The 23,256-nt window shown below is 58.1% G+C and overlaps 1 protein-coding gene across 1 annotated transcript; it reads right to left on the reverse strand.

Moving 5' to 3' along the window:
* Positions 1-36: 36 nt before the first annotated feature.
* On the reverse strand, positions 37-21,929 carry LOC109434821 (ATPase family AAA domain-containing protein 3). Its single transcript, XM_019712124.2, has 16 exons — positions 20,875-21,929; positions 17,294-17,370; positions 16,931-17,032; positions 16,560-16,619; positions 15,861-15,930; positions 15,570-15,735; positions 15,285-15,354; positions 12,335-12,490; positions 11,642-11,698; positions 11,358-11,483; positions 11,012-11,136; positions 10,516-10,567; positions 10,084-10,154; positions 8,966-9,133; positions 7,644-7,752; positions 37-852 (listed from the first exon to the last, which is right to left on the reverse strand). Exons 1-16 carry the CDS (start codon positions 21,074-21,076, stop codon positions 688-690), a joined length of 1,776 nt encoding a protein of 591 aa, XP_019567683.2. The 5' UTR covers positions 21,077-21,929; the 3' UTR covers positions 37-687.
* Between the last annotated feature and the right edge of the window lie 1,327 nt (positions 21,930-23,256).

Here is a 23,256-nt window from a genome sequence, read left to right on the forward strand (position 1 = left end):
CCCCTCACTTCAACCAGGAGATAAGACACTCCGAGGTATGGTGTCAGTTTTTATTACATTCTGGACAAAACGATTCCAACTCCAACTGAGGGAGAGCTGCAGTCCCGCAGCACAGGATGACCCTGGCCAGCAGGTCGGGGGTCTCCAGTCTCAAGTGCAGCCTCCCACCAGGTGCCTGACAGCAATCACAGATGTGTGCAGGGTGCCTCTCTCTCCCTCCTGCAGTGGTGGGCAGCTCTGACCAGCTGCACGGGGCCTGCTCTGCTCACCCCTCATTGGGTTCTGGGCCCAGGTGGCACTGGGCAGTCACCCCCTGACCAGTGCTGGTCAGAGCTGCAGCAGCCAGCCATCGGGGCTGGTGCAGCTTGGCCGCTGCCCCTGGGCCTGGCTTGGAGACACGTCTCCTAGGAGAGTTCTAGGGGTAGCCCCAGCCTGACCCTCCCCAGCCAAAACCACAGCCTGGAGTGGTTGGGTTCCCACCACAAAGACGCCACAGGTGCAGCTGGTCCTAAGCAGAGGTCTTTAATGCTGCCCCGGCCCTGAGCAGGGGCAGTAAAAGCTGCGGGGGGGAGGGGGGCAGCTGCCCAGCACCCTACTGGCCACTGGGAGACGTGGGCACCTCGCTGTTTCCTCTGGGCAACGCCAGCAGGCCAGTGTGCCCAGGGTCCCCAGGTATCAAGGCCCAGCTCACTCAGTCCGTGCACTCAGAAGTGGGGGCCGGCCACCATCTGGCGTGGTCCCCTCAGCCTTCAGCCACTGCATCTTCTGTCGGTGCTGCTGGATGGCGTCCTGGACCCGGGCATCCATCATGGCCTCGGTGAGGACCCCATCCTCAGATGCATAGGCCATGGCCTAGCAGGGAAAGACAGCACTGAGGCAGGGCACCCAGAGGGGCTACCTGGCCAGGGTCTCCCACCCTCAGGCTTTCAGAGCCCACCAGGTACCAGGAACCACGGCCCTGCAGGCCAGGCCCAGGGACTAGACAGCCTGGCGGGCCCACCCTCACAGCTGCTTCCCCCCACCCACAGCCTGGCTCAGGGAGATGCCCTCCAGAATCCAAGTGCCTCCTGTGGGGCAAGGGCAGGTGGGGGCAAAGCTGGAGATGCTGAGTCCAAGGTGGGGTGGCTGGCCAACACCCTCCCCCTGGGCCTGCATGCAGCCTCAGGAGGGGCCTGGCCTCCCAGCAAAACACACATGCCTACTGCTGTTGGCACAAGCCTTGCCTCCCTGTGCACACAAGTGTGCACACACACGTATGCTCACAGGCCATCTGCAGCCCAGAGCTGCCACCAGCTGCCTTCTCACTTCACTGAGTTTCACTGACCTTATAAAATCAGAAAGCCCCAGGCTAGCGCTCAGGAAGGAGCCCAGCCCCCACCGCAGACCCAGAGGGCCACTGCTTCTCAGACAGCAGAGCTGCCCTTAGGGGCAGGGCACAGATGACAGCCACCTTGGTCATGGGGAAGACTCACTGACACGGAGGGGAGGGCAGGGCCCCTAGGCAGAGCGCCCCAGGAACCCCCAGCAATTCTGATGCGGTCAGAGTGGCCCCACCAGTCCAAACTGCCCCCAACCACGGAGCAGCCATCGTCCACCAGGATGTGCCTCTCACAGGATGCCCACTGTCTGCAAACAGTCCTTCCAGAACCGTGAGCTGCTAAGAGCGGGGCACCTCTGCACTCCCAGCCCAGAACTTGGCCGGACGCCTGGATGAGGCACCCAAGTTTTGTTAAGCAGGCCCAGGTGTGGCCCACAGCACCTCGGCTGCCAGGCAGGACACCTCTGGGTGACCCCACCCAGATGCCCCAGTACCCCACCTGCTTCTTGTCACTCAGCCCTCTGTTCTGTGAGGACAGCATGCAGTGCCCACCGAGCAGGGGGTTTGAGCCAGACCAGCTGTACATCTCCACTATCTGAGCGGCCACAGCACATGTGGCATCGTGAGCAAGTTCCTATCATCTGAGATGACCAGTTGTTTTGCTCACACAGGCAGCCCTGTCCTCACTCAGTGCCTGGCCAAGGCAACGCACCCTCCTGCAAATAGCACAGGGGCCCTAAAAAGCAGTGGAGGGGGTAGGAGTCCCTAAGGGGGACGGTCCACCCCTGGGGCTCACACGGGTCAGGGTCTGAAAACGGCAGCAGCAACCCTGGCATGAAGGGGCAGACAGAGTGCAGCTGCTCCTCCCAGAATCGCAGAGCATGAGTGGACATGTCCCCCCAAGGGACTGGACCCCCATTGAGAAAGGGCTGGATTCAGTGATGTGCTTTCAAATAAACAAGGGAAAGGGGGAGCAGTGACCATACCAGAGAGAGAGGCCGCGGGCACCACCTTAGCCACGCCGTGCAGGTGAACTTCTGAGGTGCCATGTGGACATCAGGTGCTCCCGACGTGATGTGACCGGAAGACCTCACCTCTAGGGTCCCCTCCCCCAAACCCACAATCCCAGTCTAATCATGAGAATATCAGACAAACCCGATGAGGGGCATTCTACATATAACACCTGGCCAGCAGTTCTCAAAACTGCCAGGGACATCTGAGGGACTGTCACAGCTCCGAGGAGCCGGAGGTGATATGAGGGGCCCAGGAAGATCAAGTCTGAGGAGGACTGGACAGTGACGTGGCACACGTGCTTCGTGCTGACACAGTCACCACACACTGGGGGTGACAGGTGCATGGAAACCCTCTGCACTATCCTTGCAACTTTTCTGTGAACCTGGAATTATTCAAAACTAAAACAGTACACTAAAGAAAGAAAAAAAGGCATGCCCTGCACTTAATGGCTTCACTGGGGTATTAATTCTACCAAATGCTGAAGGAAGAACTAGTATCAGTCCTTCTCCAAGTCTCCCAGACAACTGAGGAGGAGGAAACACCTCCTAACTTGTTCTCTAGGAGGCCAGCATAACCCTGACACCAAAGCCAGACAAAGACACCGCAAAGAAAGTCAACTACAGACCAACACTCCTGATGAACACACATGTAAAAATCTTCAACAAAATGCCAGCAACCCAAATGCAGAGCACATTGAAAGGGTTCCATTGTGTGACGAGGTGGGATTTATCCCAGGGTTTAACAGGAAAATCATCAACAAGATGTGCCACACACTGAAGAATGAAGGGCAAGAGCCTTTGTATCACGTCAATTGATGCTGAAAAAGCATTTGGCAAAATCCAACACCCTTTCTTGATGACAACGCTCAATCATCTAGGAATAGAGGGTATTTCCTCAACATGTTTAAGGCCACACATGGAAGACCCACAACAAACATGTCAACGGTGAAAGACTGAACGCTTTTCCTCTAAGATCAGGAACAAGACAAGCATACCTGCTCTCACCATGTCTGTTCAACACAGCACTGGAAATTCTAGCCAGAGCAATTAGGCAAGAAAAAGAAATAAAAAAGCAATCCAGATTGGAAAGGAAGAATAAAATTATCTGTTTTATAGGTGATACAATCTTACATGTAGGAAACCTAAAGATTCCAAAAAAAAACTTAAAAGTAATAAATTTGGGGCTGGCCCAGTGGTTCCGGTGTTTGGAGCGTTGTGCTCCTAACGCCGACCTCGCCGGTTCGATTCCCACATGGGCCAGTGAGCTGTGCCTTCTACAGCTAAAATTGTGAACAACGGCTCTCCCTGGAGCTGGGCAGCCACGAGCTGCCAAAGGTTGGCGTGAGCTGCCACAAGCTGCTGTGTGTGTGCTGCCACGGGCTACCGTGTGTTGCCAACAGTGGCCAGTGGCCAGCATGAGTGGCCGGCAGCCGGCGAGAGCTGCCATGAGCCGCTGTGAGCAGACAACCAACAACTGGCAACCGACTGCCTCATCCAGGGGGAGCGCAAGGCTCATAACACCAGCATGGATCAGAGAGCTGTGTCCTACACAACTAGACTGAGAAACAACGGCTTGAACCGGAGTGCGGGCGGGGAGGCAGAAGAAAGGGGGGAAAATGTGTTTTTTAAAAAAAGTAATAAATTCAGCAAAGTTGCCGGATATAAAATCAACACAAAAGAAACCCATTTGTGTTTCTATACAATGCCAATGATCAATCTGGAAAGGAAATTAAGAAAACAATTCCATTTACAGTAACATCCAAAAGAATAAAATACTTAGGAATTAACTAAGGAGGTGAAAGACGACACTGAAAACTACAAAATCTTGCTGAAAGAAATGAAGACATCAAAGCATAGAAAGATCTCTCTGTTCATGCACTGGAAAATTTAATATTGTTAAAATATCAATCCTACACAAAGGAATCTATAGATTCAACATAATCCCTATCAAAATCCAATGATTTTTTTTGCAGAAATAGAAAAACCCACCATAAAAATCTATATGGAATCTCAAGGGACCCCAAACAGCCAAAGCAATCTTAAATAAGAACAAAGCTGGAGTCATCACACTTCCTGATTTAAAAACTTACTACAAAGCTACAGTGATCAAATCAGTGTGGTCCTGGCATAAAGACAGGCATACAGAGCAGTGGAACAGAACGGAGAGCACCGAAATAAACCCTCATGTCTATGGTCCAATGATTTCCAACAAGCATGCTAAGGCCATTCGATGGGGAAAGCAGTCTTTTCAACATATGGTGCTGGGACAATTGGACAGCCACACGCAAAAGAATGAAGTGGGACCCTCCCCCAACACCACATACAAAAATTAACTCACATGCATTAAAGACCTAAACATATAACCTCAAACTATAACAATCTCTGAAGAAACCATGGGAGAAAAGCTTGCAGACATTGGATGTAACAATCATATCTTGGCTGTGACACTTAAAGCACAGGTGACAAAAGAAAAAAAAAGGATGAACTGGATTTTATTGAAATTAAAAACTTTTATGCATAAAAGAATACTATCAACAGAGTAAAAAAGGCAACCCACGGAACGGGAGAAAGTATTTGCAATTCACATGTCTGAGAAAAGGTTAACATCCAGAATATATAAAGAACGCCTACAATTCAACAACAAAAAACCCAATTCAAAAATGGGTAAAGGACTTGAACTGACAATTCAAGAAGAAATGGCAAAGAGAGATGACTAATAAGCACGCGAAAAGATGCTCGACACCACTAACCAGAGAAATGCGATTCAGATCACACCCGTCACCCAAGTAGAAAATAACGTGTTGGCGAGGACGAGGGAAGTGGGGACCGGTGCACGGCGGGCGGGAGGGTAAAACGGTGCCACCGCTGGGGACAACGGTGTGGAGGTCCCCAAAACTTAAACAGAATGGCCACGGGACCCAGCAACCCCACTCTGTGTGTCCCCAAAGTTGTCAACACAGGGTCTGGAACAGGTCCGTGTACACCCACATCCTCAGTGGTGTCACTCAGTCGCCGAGAGGTGGGCCACCCAGGCATCCATGGATGGATGGACGGATGACGGACGGACAAGCAAACCGTGTCCATCCACACAGAGGGAGAGTATTCGGCCGTAAGAAGGAAGATTCTGACACAGGCCACAGCGAGGATGGACCCTGAGGACACTGTGCTGAGATAAGCCAGTCACAGAAGGACAAGTACCACCTGACTCCATTTATACAAGGCCCCTGGCGGGGTCCAACCCCCAGAGACAGAAGATGGGACGTGGTGCCAGGGCCTGGGGGAGGGCTGGGGAGTGAGTGTCTAACAGGAACAGCGGTTCAGCTTGTGAAGATGGAAAGTTCTGGAGATGGTGGTGGTGACGGCTGCACGGGGTGAGTGTGCTGAATGTCTGAGCTATGCACTTGGCAATGGTTACAACGTGAGCAGTAAATCCCTAGGTGACTCAGGGTGATAAGAGGCGTGAACTTTGTTGACAAAACCAGTGTGCTGGGGGCAAGGCTGCAGTGGGGTCCGTGCCACACCACCCAGGTGGGCTTCAGAGAAGTGTACAAGTGCCCCTGGGCGACCCGCCTGCAGGGAGGGCAGGGCGGGGGGGGCAACCCCACCACCCAGTGCCACACGCCTGCAGGCAGACACACGGAGGACCACATCCCTCAGAGGTGCTGGGCCTCACACAGCACTTAGTTCCTCCTCCCTGCCCTCTGCTGTCCTCTTATGCGCGGTAGGACTAACAGCCTCGGGCCCCGGTGACGGCACAGCTCCCGGGTGCACCTGGTGTGAGGACCAGACCCCAGAGCACTCCTCAGACTCTGCGTTCATTCACTGCCTCATGCTGGTGTGGGGTCATACTCCCCAGCTCTCCACCCGCCAGGCACACGTGGCCTGTCACCTGGCTTGGCCACGAGGTGCGAAGAGAAGGGAGGTGTGTGGGTCTTGGTGCAAACACTGAGAGCCAGGGCAAGCTGAGTGTCTGTGTCCCCCCAGGTCCACATGTCCGAGCCCTGACCCCCAGTGTGGCAGCATTGGAAGTATTAGTGTGAGATGAGGTCATGGGGGTGGGGCCCTGATCCTACAGGACAAGAAGCAACACCAGAGCTCTCTGTCTCTGCTGTGGGGACGTGAGAAGGTGGCCGTCGAAAAGCCAGAGGAGAGCCCTCCCTCATCAGAACCTCACCATGCTGGCACCCTGGCCCAGTGCTTCCAGCCTCCAGAACCACGAAGTAAATGTCTGTTTAAGGCCCCTGGGCTGTAGCATTTGGTTATGGTGGCCCTGTCCTCCCCTTTGTTGGTGGTGGGAGCAGAGCTGCTAGCTGACCCACGTGGAGGTGGGCTTGCAATCGGGTCTGTTTTTTCCAGCAGCAGAGCCCAGGTCATTCTGACTAATACATCTGACTAATACATCGCCCGTGTACCTGGTAGATGTGTACTTAGTTAATAAAACACATTCATTTCAAGCATTTCTAAACTCATGGTGGCTGGGCTGTCACAAAGCTTGAGAAGACACAAGTGCAGGCGCTGTGGGGACAGCAATGCGAGCGGGAAGCAGCGGTCTGGCTGCAGACATGAGCCACTCAGCACTCTCCACCCAGCAGCAACCAAGGAGCAAATGCCTCCTGGATGGGCCAGTGGGTTCCCCTGCCCTGGGCACCCATGGAGCTGCTGCTGGGAAGAAAACTTGGGTGTCGGGGAATGATGACAGCCCCTCTGTCCTGTGTGCCCTGAGCCACTCCATGGGGATGAAGTCAAATCTCATGGTCGAGCCTGCCCTGGAGACCAGTGAACCTACCCTGAAGGCTAGAACACACTGGCTTTCCCTCAGCACACGCTCCGCGCCAGTGGCCTGCACCTAGAGAGGGGATGCCTGACACCTACCAGGTCAGAGTCACTTCCTGGTTCCTCATTCCACCTGCCCTCTGATGAGCCCACAGACAGCTCATGGGACACATCCGACCCAGGCTGTGTCCCCCTGGCACCCCCAGCACCAAATACCCTGGGCCCAGCTGGAACAAAGCCGCTGAGCACAGGCCCACAGAACCTTGATGCCCACATGACATGAGGCTCCTTTCCAGAAGACCCTGTCTGACTTGGACAATAAGGAGGCGGCCCCCGACAGCCCCCCCCATGCTCCCCACCGTGAGGGCGGAGGCAGGTGGTGCAGCTGGAAAGTCCAGCAGTGCGCCTCTCATCTGGGCACAGAAAATCCTTCAACACAAGCACCCTGGGGAAGGCAGAGGCAGCATGGCCGCCTTCAAATAACTGAGGGTCTCGCACTGGTGCAGCTCACACCCGCAGGGCACATGTCCCCAACTCACCTGCCACGCCACAGCAAGCTGGGAGATCTCCCGGCCCGACATGCCCTCTGTCAGGTGTGCGATCTCTGAACACTTCTTCCCGTAATCAAACTGGGCCAGCTTCAAGCGCCTAGCAGGAAGGAGTTGCCAAGTGACACCCAGGGCAAGAATAGAGCCCTGTGAGGGCCCCAGAGCCCCCCACGGAGGGAGGGCTGGGACGTTCTGTCAGGGGAGATGCCTGTGCAGGAAACCCCAGGCGGGGCCCGTGCCAACCCCACAACGGGCACATCTGCCCATGCCACCCTTCCTTCCTTCCTGGAGCCCAGGGCCGGGGTCCAGGCAGGGCTGAGGAAAGGACGGCAGAGTGTGGTGCACTGCAGGGGCAGCTGCGGCGCCGGTCAGGACGTGCGAGAATGGAGGGGCCTCAATGCCCACCCCAGGGACACGACCAAGGTCCCTCTCATTCCCAAACGGCACGGCAGCTAAAAGCCATCAGGGATGAGCTACCGAGTCAGCAAGTGGAAACTCCAAGGGAGGAAAGCCAATGCCGCGACTGGGAGACGCGTGTGTGTGGGTCCCTTCCCGGGCAGGCTGGGCTACAGCCTGGCCAGGGTGGGCCCCTAGGGGCTGGGGGGGCTGGAGCCAACTGGGGGCGGAGGGGAAGGAGCCCAGATAATGGCGCTCGAGGCAGGCAGCGCAGCACAGCGAGGCAGGCAGAGTACGTCCGGAATGGAAAGCGCTCTCGCTGCCGCCCACAGGATTCAGGTCAGCCCTGCTGAGACTCGGCCCCCAGACATGGTTAAAATAGCCCAGACTTTGCTGATCGGGAACACTCCAGACAGCGTGGATGGCGCCACCCCACCTGGTGGGCTTTGCAGAACAGGGGCCTTGCTGTGTGCTGGCACGGCTGCAGGCTCCGGATGCAGGGCACAGCAGTGGACAGTGGTCTCAGGGAAGCACAGCAGGGTCCCAACTGGCCATCATGGCCCCAACTACCCAGGCCTGACTGTGGCCTGGGCTCTGTTTCCTTAGGGGACCCAAGTGATTAAGGACAGAGACGCTTGTAGTGCATGACACTGGGCTGGCAACTCAAAACTTGGCAGAGCTGGACGGGGAATGGAGGCCAAGCAGGTGGGCAGCACAGGGGGCAGCAGGATGGGAAGCAGGGCCTCCAGTGACGAAGCCACACATAACCCCACCCTAAGCCCACGGAAGCCACAGGTTAGGACGAGGGAACAGCACCCAGAGTGGAGCTGGCGGGGCTGAGACACCTGGGGAGGTGGCACTGGGAGGGCCCCAGTGTGACAGGGCGGGAGCAGCGCTGGGCTGCCCAGGACACTTACTGCTTTCCTTCTGTGGCTGGTTTAAGAACATACTTGTCAAAATACATTCTCACCAGGCGCTCCCGCTCCTCCTGCCGTGGCAGCTCGAAGCTGACCATCTCATCTATGCGGTCGTTGATAGCCCAGTCAAACTGCTCGGGCTGGTTGCTGGCCAGGACCAGCATGAACCTGCAGCAACAGAGCCCATGGGAGCTGAGAGGCTGCGGAGCCAGGAGCCCACTGCCCGCTGCCCGCTGCCCTGGCCCTCTTAAACCCACACAGGGGAGCTTTCTAGCAGATTCTACTTGGCAGCTTTCTAACTCAGAAAACCCCAGGAAGACCCAGCTTTGCCCTCTGCTGCTCGCCCTCCATCCAGCAGTTATGTTCTTGCCCGACTTCACGCTTCTCTAACCACAGACCCGGCCTGATGGGGTGGCTGGATACGCCTCAGTGTGCCCAGGGGGAATAGGGATCCCAGGGTCTGAGACAGACCTCTGTCCCTCCCGGACTAGGAGCCGGGGTTGCAGAGCCTCGGGTTCAGCTGAGCAGACATGCCAACTCAGCAGGAACACAAACACAGCTCCCTGGGGATCTCTGGTTGCAGCAGCCACAGCAGGTGAGGGCGACATGTCTGACATAGCAGCTACACAGCTGACCAGCAGGGCAGGGTGCCCGCTAGGTGACCAGTGGCAGGGGACTAGAGGGGCCTCGCCAATGCAGAAGAGTGGGACTGGGAAGGGGCCAGCCCATGTCCAGGGCAGCTGGAGATGCCAGGGACAGTGACCTGTGGACAGGACTGCTGCCCAGCTCTGCCTGAGACCCTGGCCTGTCTTCTCAGTGACCCCCACGAGCACCGTACTATGCTGGACTGGCCGTTCCCATCACACGGGTGGAGGACACAGCACGGCCCAGGGCGGGGACACTGTCTAGCCACCACAGGCACATGGGTCAGGTATGCAAGCTCAGGCAGTGGCTTGGTTTCCCTCTGTGGGAGGCTGTGAGGACCCCACACAACTCCCTGGGGATCTCTGGTTGCAGCAGCCACAGCACGTGAGGGTGACATGTCTGGCATGGCAGCCACACAGCTGACCAGCAGGGCGGATGAAGGAAAGTGCTTGGAGCCGGTGGGCAGCCCTCACTTGCTGCTGTGCTGGCCTGTCCGGTGCAGGAACGCGTTCAGGGTGGCCCTGAGGTCCTCGCTTATCTTCTCCTGCACAGAGAAGGTTCTGGCGTCAGGCTGAGGTACCAGCCTGAGCAGCAGGGCTCTAAGCAGCCCAGTGCACGCCCAGGATGGCAGGGCCTCCACTCCGCCCAGGAGCTCAGCAGCATCTTCAGGGATCTAAACTTGATGGCCGGAATTTAACTTCAAGAATATTCTAAAAACTATCACAGGTATAACCTGTGCAGTTCAAACAAAATGGAGAAAAGCTGCAAAATGAGGAGCAGGGTTGGGCGGTCTTCAGCCACCGCCCTCCCAGAAAGCACACACGTTGCCTGGATGCCCTGATGGCCCAAGTACCACACACACCGCCCAGGCCCACCCACCAGACAAAGGCTTCTGGAATACTCACGGTCGCTCGCTTCCTGAGGAAGGCGTCCGCTTCATCCACGAAGAGAAGGAGGCTGTGAAGGAGAGGGGCTGCCTAATTGGGACGCACTCAGGAGTTCAGGAACCCCAACCACATGCTGCCCTCCACAGTCTTTGGGACCCCAGACCTCAACCTCAGTGGGCATGCCAAGTGCCAACATCAGGCAGGAGAAAGGACGAGAGCACGCAGAACACCCGAACGTGGCACTAAGTTAAACACACGCCCGCTGCATCCGGGTGGCTCCTGTGACCAGCGCAGGCACCAGCGGAAGGAAACCGCACTGGGTGAATTTCTCTCAGACCCCTCCCCGTCCCGGTGCTGCCAGAGGCAGGCAGAGGCGGCTCCGGCCTCACACATGAACACTAGGACAGCCTGCAGCGAAGTCACCAACCCTCTTCCCAGCAGGAGCCAGATGGCCGCCAGGAACCAGGCCTTGGGAGTGCGCACCAGGGTCCTGTCTGGGGAGGTGCCCGCTCACCCGCGCCGGCTGGTGTTGGCCCAGTCGAAGACCTTGTGCACGGCGGTCACACCGTCCCGCCCCATGGGGGCCACGTCCCCACCGGTCATGATGGCGTAATCCATGCCTGAGTGCAGCGCGAGTTTCTGGGGAGGAGGCGGGACGTGGGCCAAGGGGAGGGGCGGGGCAAAGCGTGGATGGGGCGGGACGAAGCAAGGGCGGGGCAAAGTGTGGGCGGGGCAAAGCGAGGGCAGGGCAGGGCGAAGGGAGGGCGGGGTGGGCAGGGGAGCATAGTCTCCTCCCTTTGAAGCCTGCAAGGCGCACCGTCAGTAAGAGCTCCGCAGCGGCATCGCCGCCCGCCTCTCACCTTGGCAAACAGCGTCTTGCCGGTCCCAGGCGGCCCGTACATCAGGACATTCCTGTACAGGCTGCGGTTCTTCTTGGTGTTCCTCGTCGCTATGGCGATGTCCCGCACACGTGCCTCCAGGCTGGGCTGGGGGGGGGGACACAAAACGGTGTGGGTGCTGCTCTGTTGCTGAGTCTGTCCCTCCTGAGTGGCACAGCCAGCCCAAGAGGCAGCTCATCCCAGGCCGGGCTCAGAAGGGGACGCCTGCCCACACCCCCACCCCAACCGTGGGCAGCACCACTTACGCTGAGGACCACGCCCTCCAGGGCGTCCTGAGGCTTACTGAGCAGCCGCCTGCTGACCTGTGGGAGAACGGATGTCGGGGTTATCGCGGCCCACAGTGCAGCCACCTAGCAATGGGTCACGGGGCTCACCCCCCAGGACACATGTGACTCGCCCCGCTTTAGAAGGCTGGCAGATGAGGCCATCTGTGCTGTTGGGCTGGGTGACATCCAGGTTCTTTTTAACCTTTCTTTTTTCAATCACCCACAATGCACGAGCGACCAATAAGAGATCCAGCTGCAGCCCGTGGGAACACACAGCATGTGGTTGATGCTGAGCGGGAAGCCCGGCCCCCTGGGCAGCAGCTTACACCATTACTTCCAGCAACTTCTCTTACAGGACAGTGGCACATGGGAGTCCCAGTAGTTTGTAAATACCCCAAAGTTGACCCAGGGGGCTGGTCAGACCAACAGACCTAGAGGTGACTGGGAGGACTGGTGTGAGGCCCCCAGTGCTGACGCAAACAGAACCCTAGTGGCAGCGTCAAGGAAGAAAACGCCAAAAGCAAATCTAAGATGCAGGAGGAAGTGGACAGTGTTTAGGCAAAAAAGGAGGAAAGGATGACACGTGTTCACAGTCCGGCTGAAACGCCAGAAAGAACAGTGGGACAGCTCCAGTGAGGACCAGTCCCTCGCCACAGCCAGGCCCACAGTTACCTGCAGGGGGTGCCGCAGAGCCTCCAGCACCGTGAAACGAGAGGTCTCCCTCACCAGGGATGGCTTTCCCAGCCTGGCCTCAATGTACCGCCCCGCGACAGATGTGGCGTTCTTGGCAGAATAGACCCCGACAGCCAGAAGTGTCAGCCCGGCCACCTGGAGCAGGGAGGCAGAAAGATGAGTGACACCCTCTCCCGCCGCGTAATTCAGCTGCTGACACCGGGCCCTCACCACCTCCATCCAGCAGGGGTCACACAGGACAATCACCAAACCCAAGCCCCACACCCACACAACTGCAGAAGACAAGATACCCAAAAGCTGACCCCAAACACCTTTCTCAGAAAGCTACTAACAGGACCAGGGAGGTTCCAGCTGACCCCCAGGCCGAAGGGGGGCAAACCCAACACCAGGGTGGGAGCTCGGGCACCTGACCGGGCGTTGCATGCAATGAGAGGCTTCCAGAACCTATAGCAACACTGTAGAACTAAAAACTATTCCCACAGCGAAAGGCTGACTCCTAGGCCACATGAACCAGTTTTAGATGACACAGCGAGATGAGGGGCTCCGATTCCAGCGACCTTCACATGTCGTCCAGCTTTCTCCACAACTACCCCTCCGTGAGTCTATCCAGCTCAGAAGGTAAACACTCAAGTCACAGACAGCTTATCACTGGGAAAGACAGCCAAGGGCACTTTCCCCACTGAACCCCTCGTGTCACCCAGCAGAGAGCTGTCAGCAGGCCGGCCAGGACTGACCACCAGCCCATGCTGCCAAAGATGAATGTTAAGAGACTCAGCCACCTGACAACGCACAAACGTTGTCTGGATTCTCGTGTGAACAAGCTGCCAATGTTAGGCCCACTAGTGGACTGTGAAAAGCTGGCACTTGGAGCCAACTCTGCATGTCTGGCAAAGCTCCAGGGCTGTAGCCTCGGGTTTTTTACAGGTTTTTTAACCTCTTTAAACCCCTCCCTTTGTGTTCTGTGATGCTCACGATGGCTGGCAGGGTCTGACGTAAGCTGGTGAGCAAGTCCCTGTGGGGACAGAGTCCCAGAGAGCAGTTTCCAGACTCTTGGCCTCACATGGAAAGATCCTGGCTCTGGTAGTAGATGGCTATCAGCTGTAACTGGCTGGCCATGAGCTGTTACCAGTTAGCCATTAGCCACTAATATAACTGCCGTGGCTACGCTAGCAACAGGGATTACAGTTAGCAAGGGGGGTGGGTTGGCGAGAAGCGGATGGCAGGTGGTGGATCGTGTGGCTCCTGCTTCCTATGTCTCCAACCAGCTGCCAGGGAGAATATAGAGGTATGAACCCCCCATCTATAGCTCCATTGGTGTTCCTTTTTGGCCTCACCATATCCTTCGTTCTTATGTGGGGAATGGGAGCTGAGACCCTGCATGACAGACCCCAAGGTTCTAACCAAGAGTCAATGCTTCCCTCTGCAGCTTTCAACTTTCAGCCTCAACACTGCGGGCTGAGGCCACCTCGGGCTGTACGCAGCGGCTCTGAGGGGTGGCCAGGCGGCACACAGCGTGGGCCACAACCTCCACTAAAGAAAGTCAGTTTATTCCAGGAAAACAAGGTTAGCCAAAACCAATAACTCCTTAAAAAAAGCTAATTGGTCAGCATGCCGATTGGCTCTGATTTCATCATGTGACAGCTCTGCATGGTAACACTGACAGGTAAACACTTACAGACTCCTCCTCAGGACAGTCCCCAGGACGCTGTGTCCCGGGCGACACCCACAGCACGACCTGAGCGCCTCCTGTGGGCCAGGGAGGGGCACCGAGGACACAGAGCCAAACCTCCAGCCCTGCAAACAGGCCCTGATGCTGGGTCTCCGTCTCACGTGAAACCCACTCTGAGCAAGGGCCCCCGGGGCAGGGGGGGCAGAACAGGGCCAACTTAGAGGAGGCTGCAGCCCTGGCAGCTTGATGCGTGAAGCAGGGAACAGGAGGAAACGGAAGGAGGTGGCCGGGCGTAGAGCTGACACCCACCTCCAGGCAGCCCTACTCAGAAGCCAGAGGGCCCGCCGAGTTCACAGGGGCTGGCCCGGCTGCAGGCTGGACTCCCCAGGAACCTGGACCCACTTTCAGCAGGGCCCCCACTACCGACTAGGCACTCTACGGGTGGGGTCCCCGGCGCTTTACTCACAACAGTTGGAGCAGAGTGTGATAGGAGCCTGTGTTCTCCCACGTCACTGGCCCGAGCTGGTGAATCCAGCGGCCATTTAAAGAACCACTAGTCTGACCAGCTGTCAGTTCCCCCGACCGGAGCCCTGGTCCTCCCAGAACAGTCCGGGTCCTGCTTTCCTTGAGGCGTGGCCTGGCCTCACCCCCGCCCCTCATGTCCCCGGAGTCCAGAGCCAAACACTTGTGGAAGGGGCTCCAGGAAGGCAGATGTGCTGGGACGCCCGGCTCCTTCTCAGAGAGCGGTCACTGTCGGAGTCCGTTAGGGCATCATCCCCTCAGCCTGGCAGCACCTGGCAGAGCCCACACGCAGGCAGCAGCTGGAGAGCTTTTCAGAAGCTACTTCCAGCGATGCCCCTCTGCCCCACAGCACAGGCCCGGAGCCCTGAGAACTCGGTCGGCCGACCTCCGCCTCCCAATGGACAGGGGGAGCCCCCACTGAAGCTTGGTGTGAGGGGCCCCCGGCACATCCCAACCCCCTGGTCTCAGCCGGGTCCCACTGCTGCAGCTGCCGGGCAGGTTCCCACTTGCACTTTCCAAAGGGTGACAGAAAGCAAAGCTCTAGCTCCTCTCGTGTCCCTGAGGCCCTTTCCCGGCGCTGCGGGTCTACACTGAGTTGCTCTGAGCAGCCAGACCCAGGGGCTCCATCACATCCAGTGTGCACAGGTGAGGGGCCCGAGCAGAAGCAGCTGCCGCCCTGCCTGCAAACACACTCCGCCCAGGACAGACTGCTCGGGAAGACGTGGCAGTGGTGCTTACCGTGGCTGTCACTTTGTCCCAGTCTGTCACAAAGGCACGGAATCCTTCACCAAACAGGGTGCCAGCCGTCCTGCAGGGAAAGCAGCAACATGACCAGGAGGGAACCGGGCCTGTGCACGTGACTAGAGAAAAGGACAAGAGCTCCGACAGGCCAGCCCCGCAGGTCAGCATCTGAGGGACCTGCCAGGAGGCAGCCTCCCCATAGAGTGCCACCGGTGCGAAGGGGCCGCAGGACATCACTCCACCAAGGGCTCTGCCGGAGGCCCGATGGGGCCGTGGCCTCACCGGATGGACTCCAGGATGGTCTGGCGGTGCTCGGCGGCCTTCAGGCGGATCTGCTCGCGGATGATGTCCGCATTCTCGCGCTCGGCCTTGGCGCGAGCCCGGGCCTCCGCCTCCGCCCGCAGCATCTCGTTCTTGTGCCGCAGCTCCATCTCCCGCTCCACCGTGGCTGCCCCGGGAAGGCAGGGAGCACGGGCTCAGCCGGGGACTGCGGAGTCCACAGCAGGTCCCCCCAACCCGCTCGACCCACCAGCCTCTCTGGGCCGACTCAGGACACGGCCCCAACACCCCTACCTCGCCTCATGGCCTCCTGCTTCTGCACAGACTCCTCCTGCTTCCGTAAATTCTCCTCGTTGAGAAGTTGCTGAGCAGAAGCCCCAAGAGAAAGGGAGAGCTCTCAAAATTAGGAAACAGTCAACACTGACCTGAGAGTTCGGCTGCTCTGTCTGTGGGACGTGTCCCCCACCCCAGGGACCTTCTTGGTGACAGGCAACCCGGGGCCTGCACGCTGCACAGCTCGAGGCAGGCAGGTCTGACCACAGCAGGGACATGTGCACAGAGGATACAACATACCAAGGGCTGGGGTCAGGAGCCCCGCCCCACCCAGCGCAGCTCAGCCCATAAAAGACTCTGGTCTTTACTTGACAGTTTAGTTTAAAAAGCTACAAGCACACGGCAGGTGAAACATTTGAAGCCCCATGAATGAACCTGTCACAGCCATGTCCCACGCAGGTCCCACCTGGGAGAACCCTAAGTGCAGTCGCAGCCCGCCTCTGCCTGAGGCCACACAGCAAGGCATGGCAGAGCCTGCAGGTGTGTGTGCCCATGGGCACGTACGGGCGTCCTGGGAAGGCTCCCCCAGGCCCAGCACTTACCATTGGCAGACAGCCCATGGGTCCACACCCCTGGTCTCTGGCCCACCACCTGCCCGGAAGGCCCGTGCTCTCAGGGAGGACGAGACAGTGCCCCTCGTGTGCAGGCATGTGAGCTCACCTGCTGCTTCAGCTGGTCCTCGTAACGCTGCCGGGCCAGCTTGTCCTGGTACTGGGCCCTCTGGGGAGGGACAAAGCAGTGGGATACAGCTCAGCGGAAGCTGCTAGATGGGCCCGAGACCAGCAGGATCCAGACTCCACAGGGCGCTGGGGCCTTGGAAAAGCCGCCCACCCCACCTGCTGGGTCAGCCAGCACACAAGCGGACACACGGGCTCCCGTCACACGCAGCACAGAGGGATCTGTGGGCCTCACATGTATGCGGAAGGCCACCCCAGGGCCGCGACGGGTCCCCAGGTCAGACCCAGCCTGCATGAGGTACCCCAGGACCCCCATCCTGGTCACCCCAGAGCCTGCGCGGCCCTGTCGCTTACGGCCTGGTGCTGCCGTGTCTCCTCACTCAGGGTCTTCCTGCGCTCCTCAGCCTGCAGGCGGATCTGCTCGCTCTTCAGCTGCTCCACAGCGGCCTCATATTCCTGCAGGACACAGCTGCTGAACCCCAGGCCCCCGAGGCTGCCCACTCGGGACGTCTAGCTCGAGTCTTGCTGCCCCAACAGCCTCTGCTGCGTCCCACATGCGCTGTGGGGGCGGACATGCGTGTGCGGCGCCTGGGCCCAGCGCCTGCCTCTCACCACCCCATTCCCCTCCTCACCACCAGCCAGAAGGCAAATCCAGGTGGCGCCCAGCGCACACGGGCACCTCCCATCCCTGTCCCCGTCCCCGGGCCCGGCACTCACCTTGAGCTTGGACTGCTGTTCTAGCTGCAGCGTCTGCTCCTGCATCTGTGCCAGGCTCAGGGCCTCCTTGGCGTGTCCTGCGGGAAGCACGGGCGTTAGGACCCAGGTACCCGGTTAGTGTGCACGCATGCCGAGGGGCTGCCAGGGAGCCCACAGCTCCCCACCCTCCAAGCACACGTGCCCACCCTCGTTCCTGCTCAGACCTCCCTCCAAAGGCCAATGTCCCCTTCTCATCACCGATGTCTGCTCATCCCCGACAGAAAGGCCACCATGCGAGGGCTCATCATCCCCCAGGGGACCATCACATTCCGAGGGCTCCATTGGAAAGGCTGTCCCTTGCCCGTTGAGGTCAATGTGGCAGTCCTTTCCCAATTAAACAGAAGGCAAGCCCGTGGCTAGGGTCCTGTTTCTCACGGTGCACACATTTCTCTCAAGCCTCCGACATGTTATTGACTGGTATCGAGCACAGGCAGGCAAGAAGGGGAGAAGTAAACGAGAATTAAACCCCAAATGAGCCCAAGTGCGCAGGGTGACGGCTCTTCAGACCACACCTTCCACAGGTGTTTTGTCATTGGTGGAATTCCTATCTGTCCATATGTGGGTGTCTGGAAAAAACACTAACTTCCCATAGCCTCCAAGCTCAAAAAGCCTAAGCATCAGGTCCCTCAAATAGTTCTATGAAGACTGTCATTCTGTGAACAATACAGCCGACCCGCGAACATGCTGGGTCTGAACTGTGCGGGTCCACTTGTACGTGGATTTTTTTCAATAAATATACAGTTGGTGCTCGGTATTGTTGGGTTTCGCATCCACAGACTCCACCAGTCTGGAGACGGTTTTCCATCGGCGCATGGGAAGAGCAGACTTCCGTTACACGCAGATTAGCAACTGCGTGGAGTGGGCACGCAAACTCCCGCGGTGCTCAAAGGTGAGCTGTACTTCACTGTCAGTCTGACTTGCAGGAGGAAGACGGGGAGGCTTTGAATCCAGCTCCTGATGCTGTCCTTCCTACTTCGCTCCCTCACATGTCCCTCCGTCTACCCCACGATCTCTTACTTTCTAAAGCCTTCAAGGGAAGCCGCAAACCCCGGTACCCATCACCCCTGCGGCACACACGTAGCAAGAGCATAACATGTTCACAGTTCTGTTTTTCTTTGGAGTTCAACTGCCACCGTATGCACACCCCACACATTAGATGGACGTGGTGGAAGGCCTGGTTGGATGGTCCGCTGGGGCGTGCACTGGGCATGAACAAAGCTGGGCAAGGACCTCCCAGAACCCCACTGCCAGACCGGAGACTTAGATTACGTCAGGACCCCTCTGGACAGAGGTGGCACGAGTGAACCAGGGTCCCAGCCCGCTGCACTGGTGAGCGTGGGAACCCACGAAGCCATGCCCCTTTAACTGACCCTGACTACAAGGAGCAAACAGTGCAATGGATAGAACGTGGGGGTCACAGGCCAACCAGGCTGGGACTAAACCCAGACGCCCGGTTTGCTCACCATGCTACCTGCGGCAAGCCAGGTTAGTCTCACCTGACAACGGAACAATTCGAGTCCCCCCCCCCCCCGCCCCACTGATTCTCAGAGGAGTGAGATGAGAGGAAGCAGGTGAATCGCCCAGCACAGGGCCTGGTCCTGGGTACCCCACTGACCACAGGCTATGATTGTCAACACTGACAATAGCAGTTTGTCACCCCGGAATCATTCTGCACCAGGAGACACGTGGGCCACCCCAGCAAGGTGCCGTTAGGCGCCTGCTCTCATGGCGCATGCAGGCAGGCAGACTGCAGCACCCAGCAGCTCAAGGCCACACGTGCTGCTCTGGCCTCCCAGGGCAGGAGGCCTGGGGAACAAGGGGACAGTGGACAGGCCCGAGGGACAGAGCAGGTGGTCCTGCTGGGAGAAGCAGTGGAGGTGGCTCCGGCTGGAGAGCAGTGAGAACCAGTAAGAGCTGCAAGGCCGAGCACAATGGGTACTGCTGCCTGAGAACTGGCGCGTCTGCAAGGGACGGGGTCAAGGGCGGCTTTTGGCAGAGGGGCATCAGGCACCCTGGGAAGGGCAGCCTAGAACAGGAAGGGGTGGCCGACAAATGCAAAACGCCTCCCGCCGGGCAGCAGTGAGGCCTGGAAGCACAGCAGGGACAGAAATGGAGTCCACATCTGGGACAGTCACCGGATGTGGAGACTGATGGGGGACCTAACTTCAAGAGGTGGCACCTGAGGCCTATGCAGGAGGCTCCTTGGTGGGGAAGTGAGGGCTCGGCCATGGGAGAGCAGAGGCCCAGGCCCTGGGGACCCAGAGACTGGAGCAGGGGACTCAAGAGCAATTCAGAGGAATGGGCAGACAAAAGGAGGGGAGGCCCCACAGCCTGGCCCTCAGACATGCCCAAGGCTGTTCACACAGGGCTGAATAACTGCATAGTGTCGGGGCAGCCGACACTCAGGATTCAGCTGCTAAAAGCAGGGAAACTTACAAGGAGCTGAGGCAGAAAGGTGTCCCGCAATTAAGCCTTTAACAAGAAATCAGGTCACATGTCAACAGTCTGTCACCATCTGAGGTGCTCTGAAGCCCAGCCATTGTTTCTCAACCCAATCTGATGATTAAAATTGCCTAGAAAACTTAATACACCCACTCTGGGGTGAGGGGGGGTTCCTGCTGGGCCTAAGAGGCTCTCCTGGGCCCAGACCCAAATATCCAGAAGTGTTGAAAGTCCCTCTGGGCGTCTGAGGCAGGCAGGCCCAGAGACCTCTGCCCAGGAAGTTCATGTGGCCCCTGGGGCAGGGAAGGCTGCTTACAAGCCTTCTCTACAGGGTCTCCTTTGAAAACAGGGCACCTCTGCTTAAACAAAAGTTTGAGAGCCACTGTATTCTTTCAATCAATGTTTATTCAACATTTTCTACATTCCAGGCTCTTAAACACTTGGACTACATCTCGAGACAAACTGTTAAAGCCACAGGAGACACGGAAGTTGGGAGGAAAGATGTGGGCTTAGTGAAGATCCAGTTGCTGCGGACGCCTTGTGGGCCCTGGGTCAGGACAGTCATCAGGGTGGTCTGACCTGCTGCTTTACAGACCTCACCTACCTGAAAGCTAGTACTTTCCAAAAATAAACGCAAGCCTCCTACATTCTCCCTAAAACCGTAACCCTCAAGCACGCTTCCCTTCTTAAGTGGCAAATTTCTAGCCTTGGACGGTCCACGTGGCGTCGGCAGGAGAGGGAAGAAGCTCCCGCACTCGGCAGTAACTGAAGTCCGGGGTCCAGCCCCAGAACCTGCTACCTGTAACCTCTGAGAGTCCCCTCTGCACGCGTCTCCTCACTTGAAAGACGTGCGGCATCTGGGAAGGTACCAAGGGTGATGGGATCCCGAACCTGCCCAAGCGAAAGGTGGTTTGGACAGGTTCACTCCTGGAGGCCAGTTTTGTCACATGACAAGTGGCCACTTGCCACGCGATTGCTCAGACGACTAAGAGGCTAACTGCCCCCAAGTGACGACTTGCCGGGGCGCTCGATGGACTGGCTCTCGGTGGAGGAGCCCCGGCCCGGGCCCTGCCCGCCCTCGCCCACGCCGCCGCACTCACGCGAGTGCTCCAGCTCGCGCGCCGCCTTGGCCGCGCGCTCCAGGCCCGTCGGGTCGAAGTTGCTCCATTTGTCCTTGGGCGCCGGCCGGTCTCCCGCGCCGCGGTCCCCACCGCCCTCGGCCCCAGGCTGCGCGGGCGGCAGGGACAGCGGCGGCTCCGCGCCATCACCTTTGGGGCCTCTGATGCCGAAGAGCCACGACATGGCCCGCGAGCGCCAAGTGCCGCCGGAGCCACCTGGACCCGAAGGCGAGCTGACCCGCGCGGCTCAAAGAAGCCTCCACGCGCTGCAAGCCGGCCGTCAGAGCCACCGCGCAGGCGCGACACACGCCCCTTCCTGCCGGGCGACGGAAGCGCGTAAGGGCCTCGTACCGCGCGCGGCCCTTGGATTGGTAGCGAGGACCAGACGTCATCGGCTTCGGGGCCGCGATTGCCCGAGCTGGTTCTACAGACGGGCCGCCGGGGGGCGGGGCGAAGCGCCTGGTTACGGGGGCGAGTGAGGGACAAAGTTGATGGAACCTGCGCGCCCTGGGTTACATCCGTTCGGTGTAGCAACCGCTCGTCCCGTTGCTATGGGCGCCCGCAGATTTCCTGACTTGGCGTCTCCCGGGAGGCAGGTGCCGCGGGAGCCCAGCGGGCTGTTGATGCGCGGTCCGGACAGAGGGAGAGGATGAGAGAGGTTGAGCCCGCGGGGCGTGGTTGACCCGGGGCGTGGGCGGCCCCTCCGACTCCTGCGCGCGGACCTGCGCCGGGTGGCCACCTGGCCTGGCGCAGCGCCGGCGGGGGCCGCGGGGACGGAGCTTGAGCGGGACCGGCCACCCGCGCGCTGGCTCCGGACGAGCTGGGCGCTGGAGCGTGTGGCTGCATTCGGGGGCGCTCAGTGCCAGCGTACACAGTCTTCGCTCCGTAAGATGATAGAAGGGTAGAAGCGCGGTCGCAGGCCAGGCTCCCGCTACCGTCATTGGATGAAGGGCGGGGCTGGAGAACAGGCCCTCCTCGCCTTGCCCCGGCAAACCACAGTGGTCCGTGGATGTGTGAGCCTTTGTGTCACCCAGAAGCGGCTAGCCGCGGGGCGGGCACAGCTCTCCCGCCCCGGAAGTATGGAAAGGCGGAGCAGCCCCGCAGAGGGCGCCCGAGCTGCAGGAGAGTTTGGGGCCGAGGGCTCCGGGCTTCTGGTCACCGACGGGTGAGCACTTCTTGGGAATTTCCAAAGACCCAGTGCCTGCTTCAGGGACAAAGGGCAGGCTGCACCCTCCTGGGACAGAAGCTGGCGTTGCTCTAGGACCCGCTGTGCCCAAAGTTAGTAAAGTTCAGTTGGGGGTCAACACCCAAGTTGCCCCTCCCTTGTTTCCTTATGGAGTCAGTTCAGTTCCTGGAATTATATGGAGAGTTTCTCCACTACACGAAAACAGTTTTAAGCCTGAATAAAAATAGGCGGAAAAAATTCGAAGAAAAGAAATACTGTGATTTCCCCCCCTCCCCCCAAATGAAGACAAAGAACCAAATGCCTTTTCCAGCCAGATGCCCCTCAGCGGCCATCATCAAGGTGTCGATGTAAGAAACGTCCAAACCTGTAGAGGATTTTTACGAGTTTATCTGAACCAAACCGACCACGACAATTTCCGGAAAGCAAAATCTCAAGGGCTTGAGATGCTCTGGAGAACCTCAGTTTTGCTGATTGTTTTATACATTAGAATCAAAGGAGGAGATGTAAGGAGGGTTGCATGGAATCCATTGGTGGTAGATTATGGGGGCGGGAGAAAGCAAAGCTGGGAAACCTCTGGGAGTGGATAAAAAGTAAAACAGAGAAATACACATTTCTTTTATGTTGGTAGGTGTTTGAAAATTAATAGTTGGATAATTAACAACGTTTACAGCACAAGAGATGGTATGCGGGGGAACAAGCTAACGAGGGGGTTCTGTGGTCTCCTGGTGCGAGGTTGTGCTCTGAGGGATCTGGAAAAGGCGATTACTCTTGACTTTTCGGAGGTATTATCTTAGATGCAAAGAGACAATGGATGGGCTCACGGAAGGTAAAGACTGACCTTTGTCAAGGAAGCTACAGGCCTAGCCTTTCATGTTCAGACCATCTTATGTGGTTACTTACAGTCTCTGAGTTTGGAGGGCCCACCAATGCAGTCCTCCTCTGAGCTTGTCAGGTTTAGCATGTGGCTCCTTTTTCATCCACAAAGGTTCTCATGGACTAGCTGCCAACCATTCCCCCCACAGCAGCCCTGGCAGTGCATGGCTGGATGAAGCAGCGGAAATGGGTAAAAGATGTGAAGCTTGTCTACCCGCAGCTCAGCCACAGGCCCCTCTCTCGCTCTATCTGCAGGCTGGCATGGAGCAAGCTTGCGTACTTTTATATAAAAAGGAAAATCTTTG

This window comes from Rhinolophus sinicus, linkage group LG06 (genome assembly GCF_036562045.2).
Source record: "Rhinolophus sinicus isolate RSC01 linkage group LG06, ASM3656204v1, whole genome shotgun sequence".
NCBI classification, from domain to species: domain Eukaryota; kingdom Metazoa; phylum Chordata; class Mammalia; order Chiroptera; family Rhinolophidae; genus Rhinolophus; species Rhinolophus sinicus.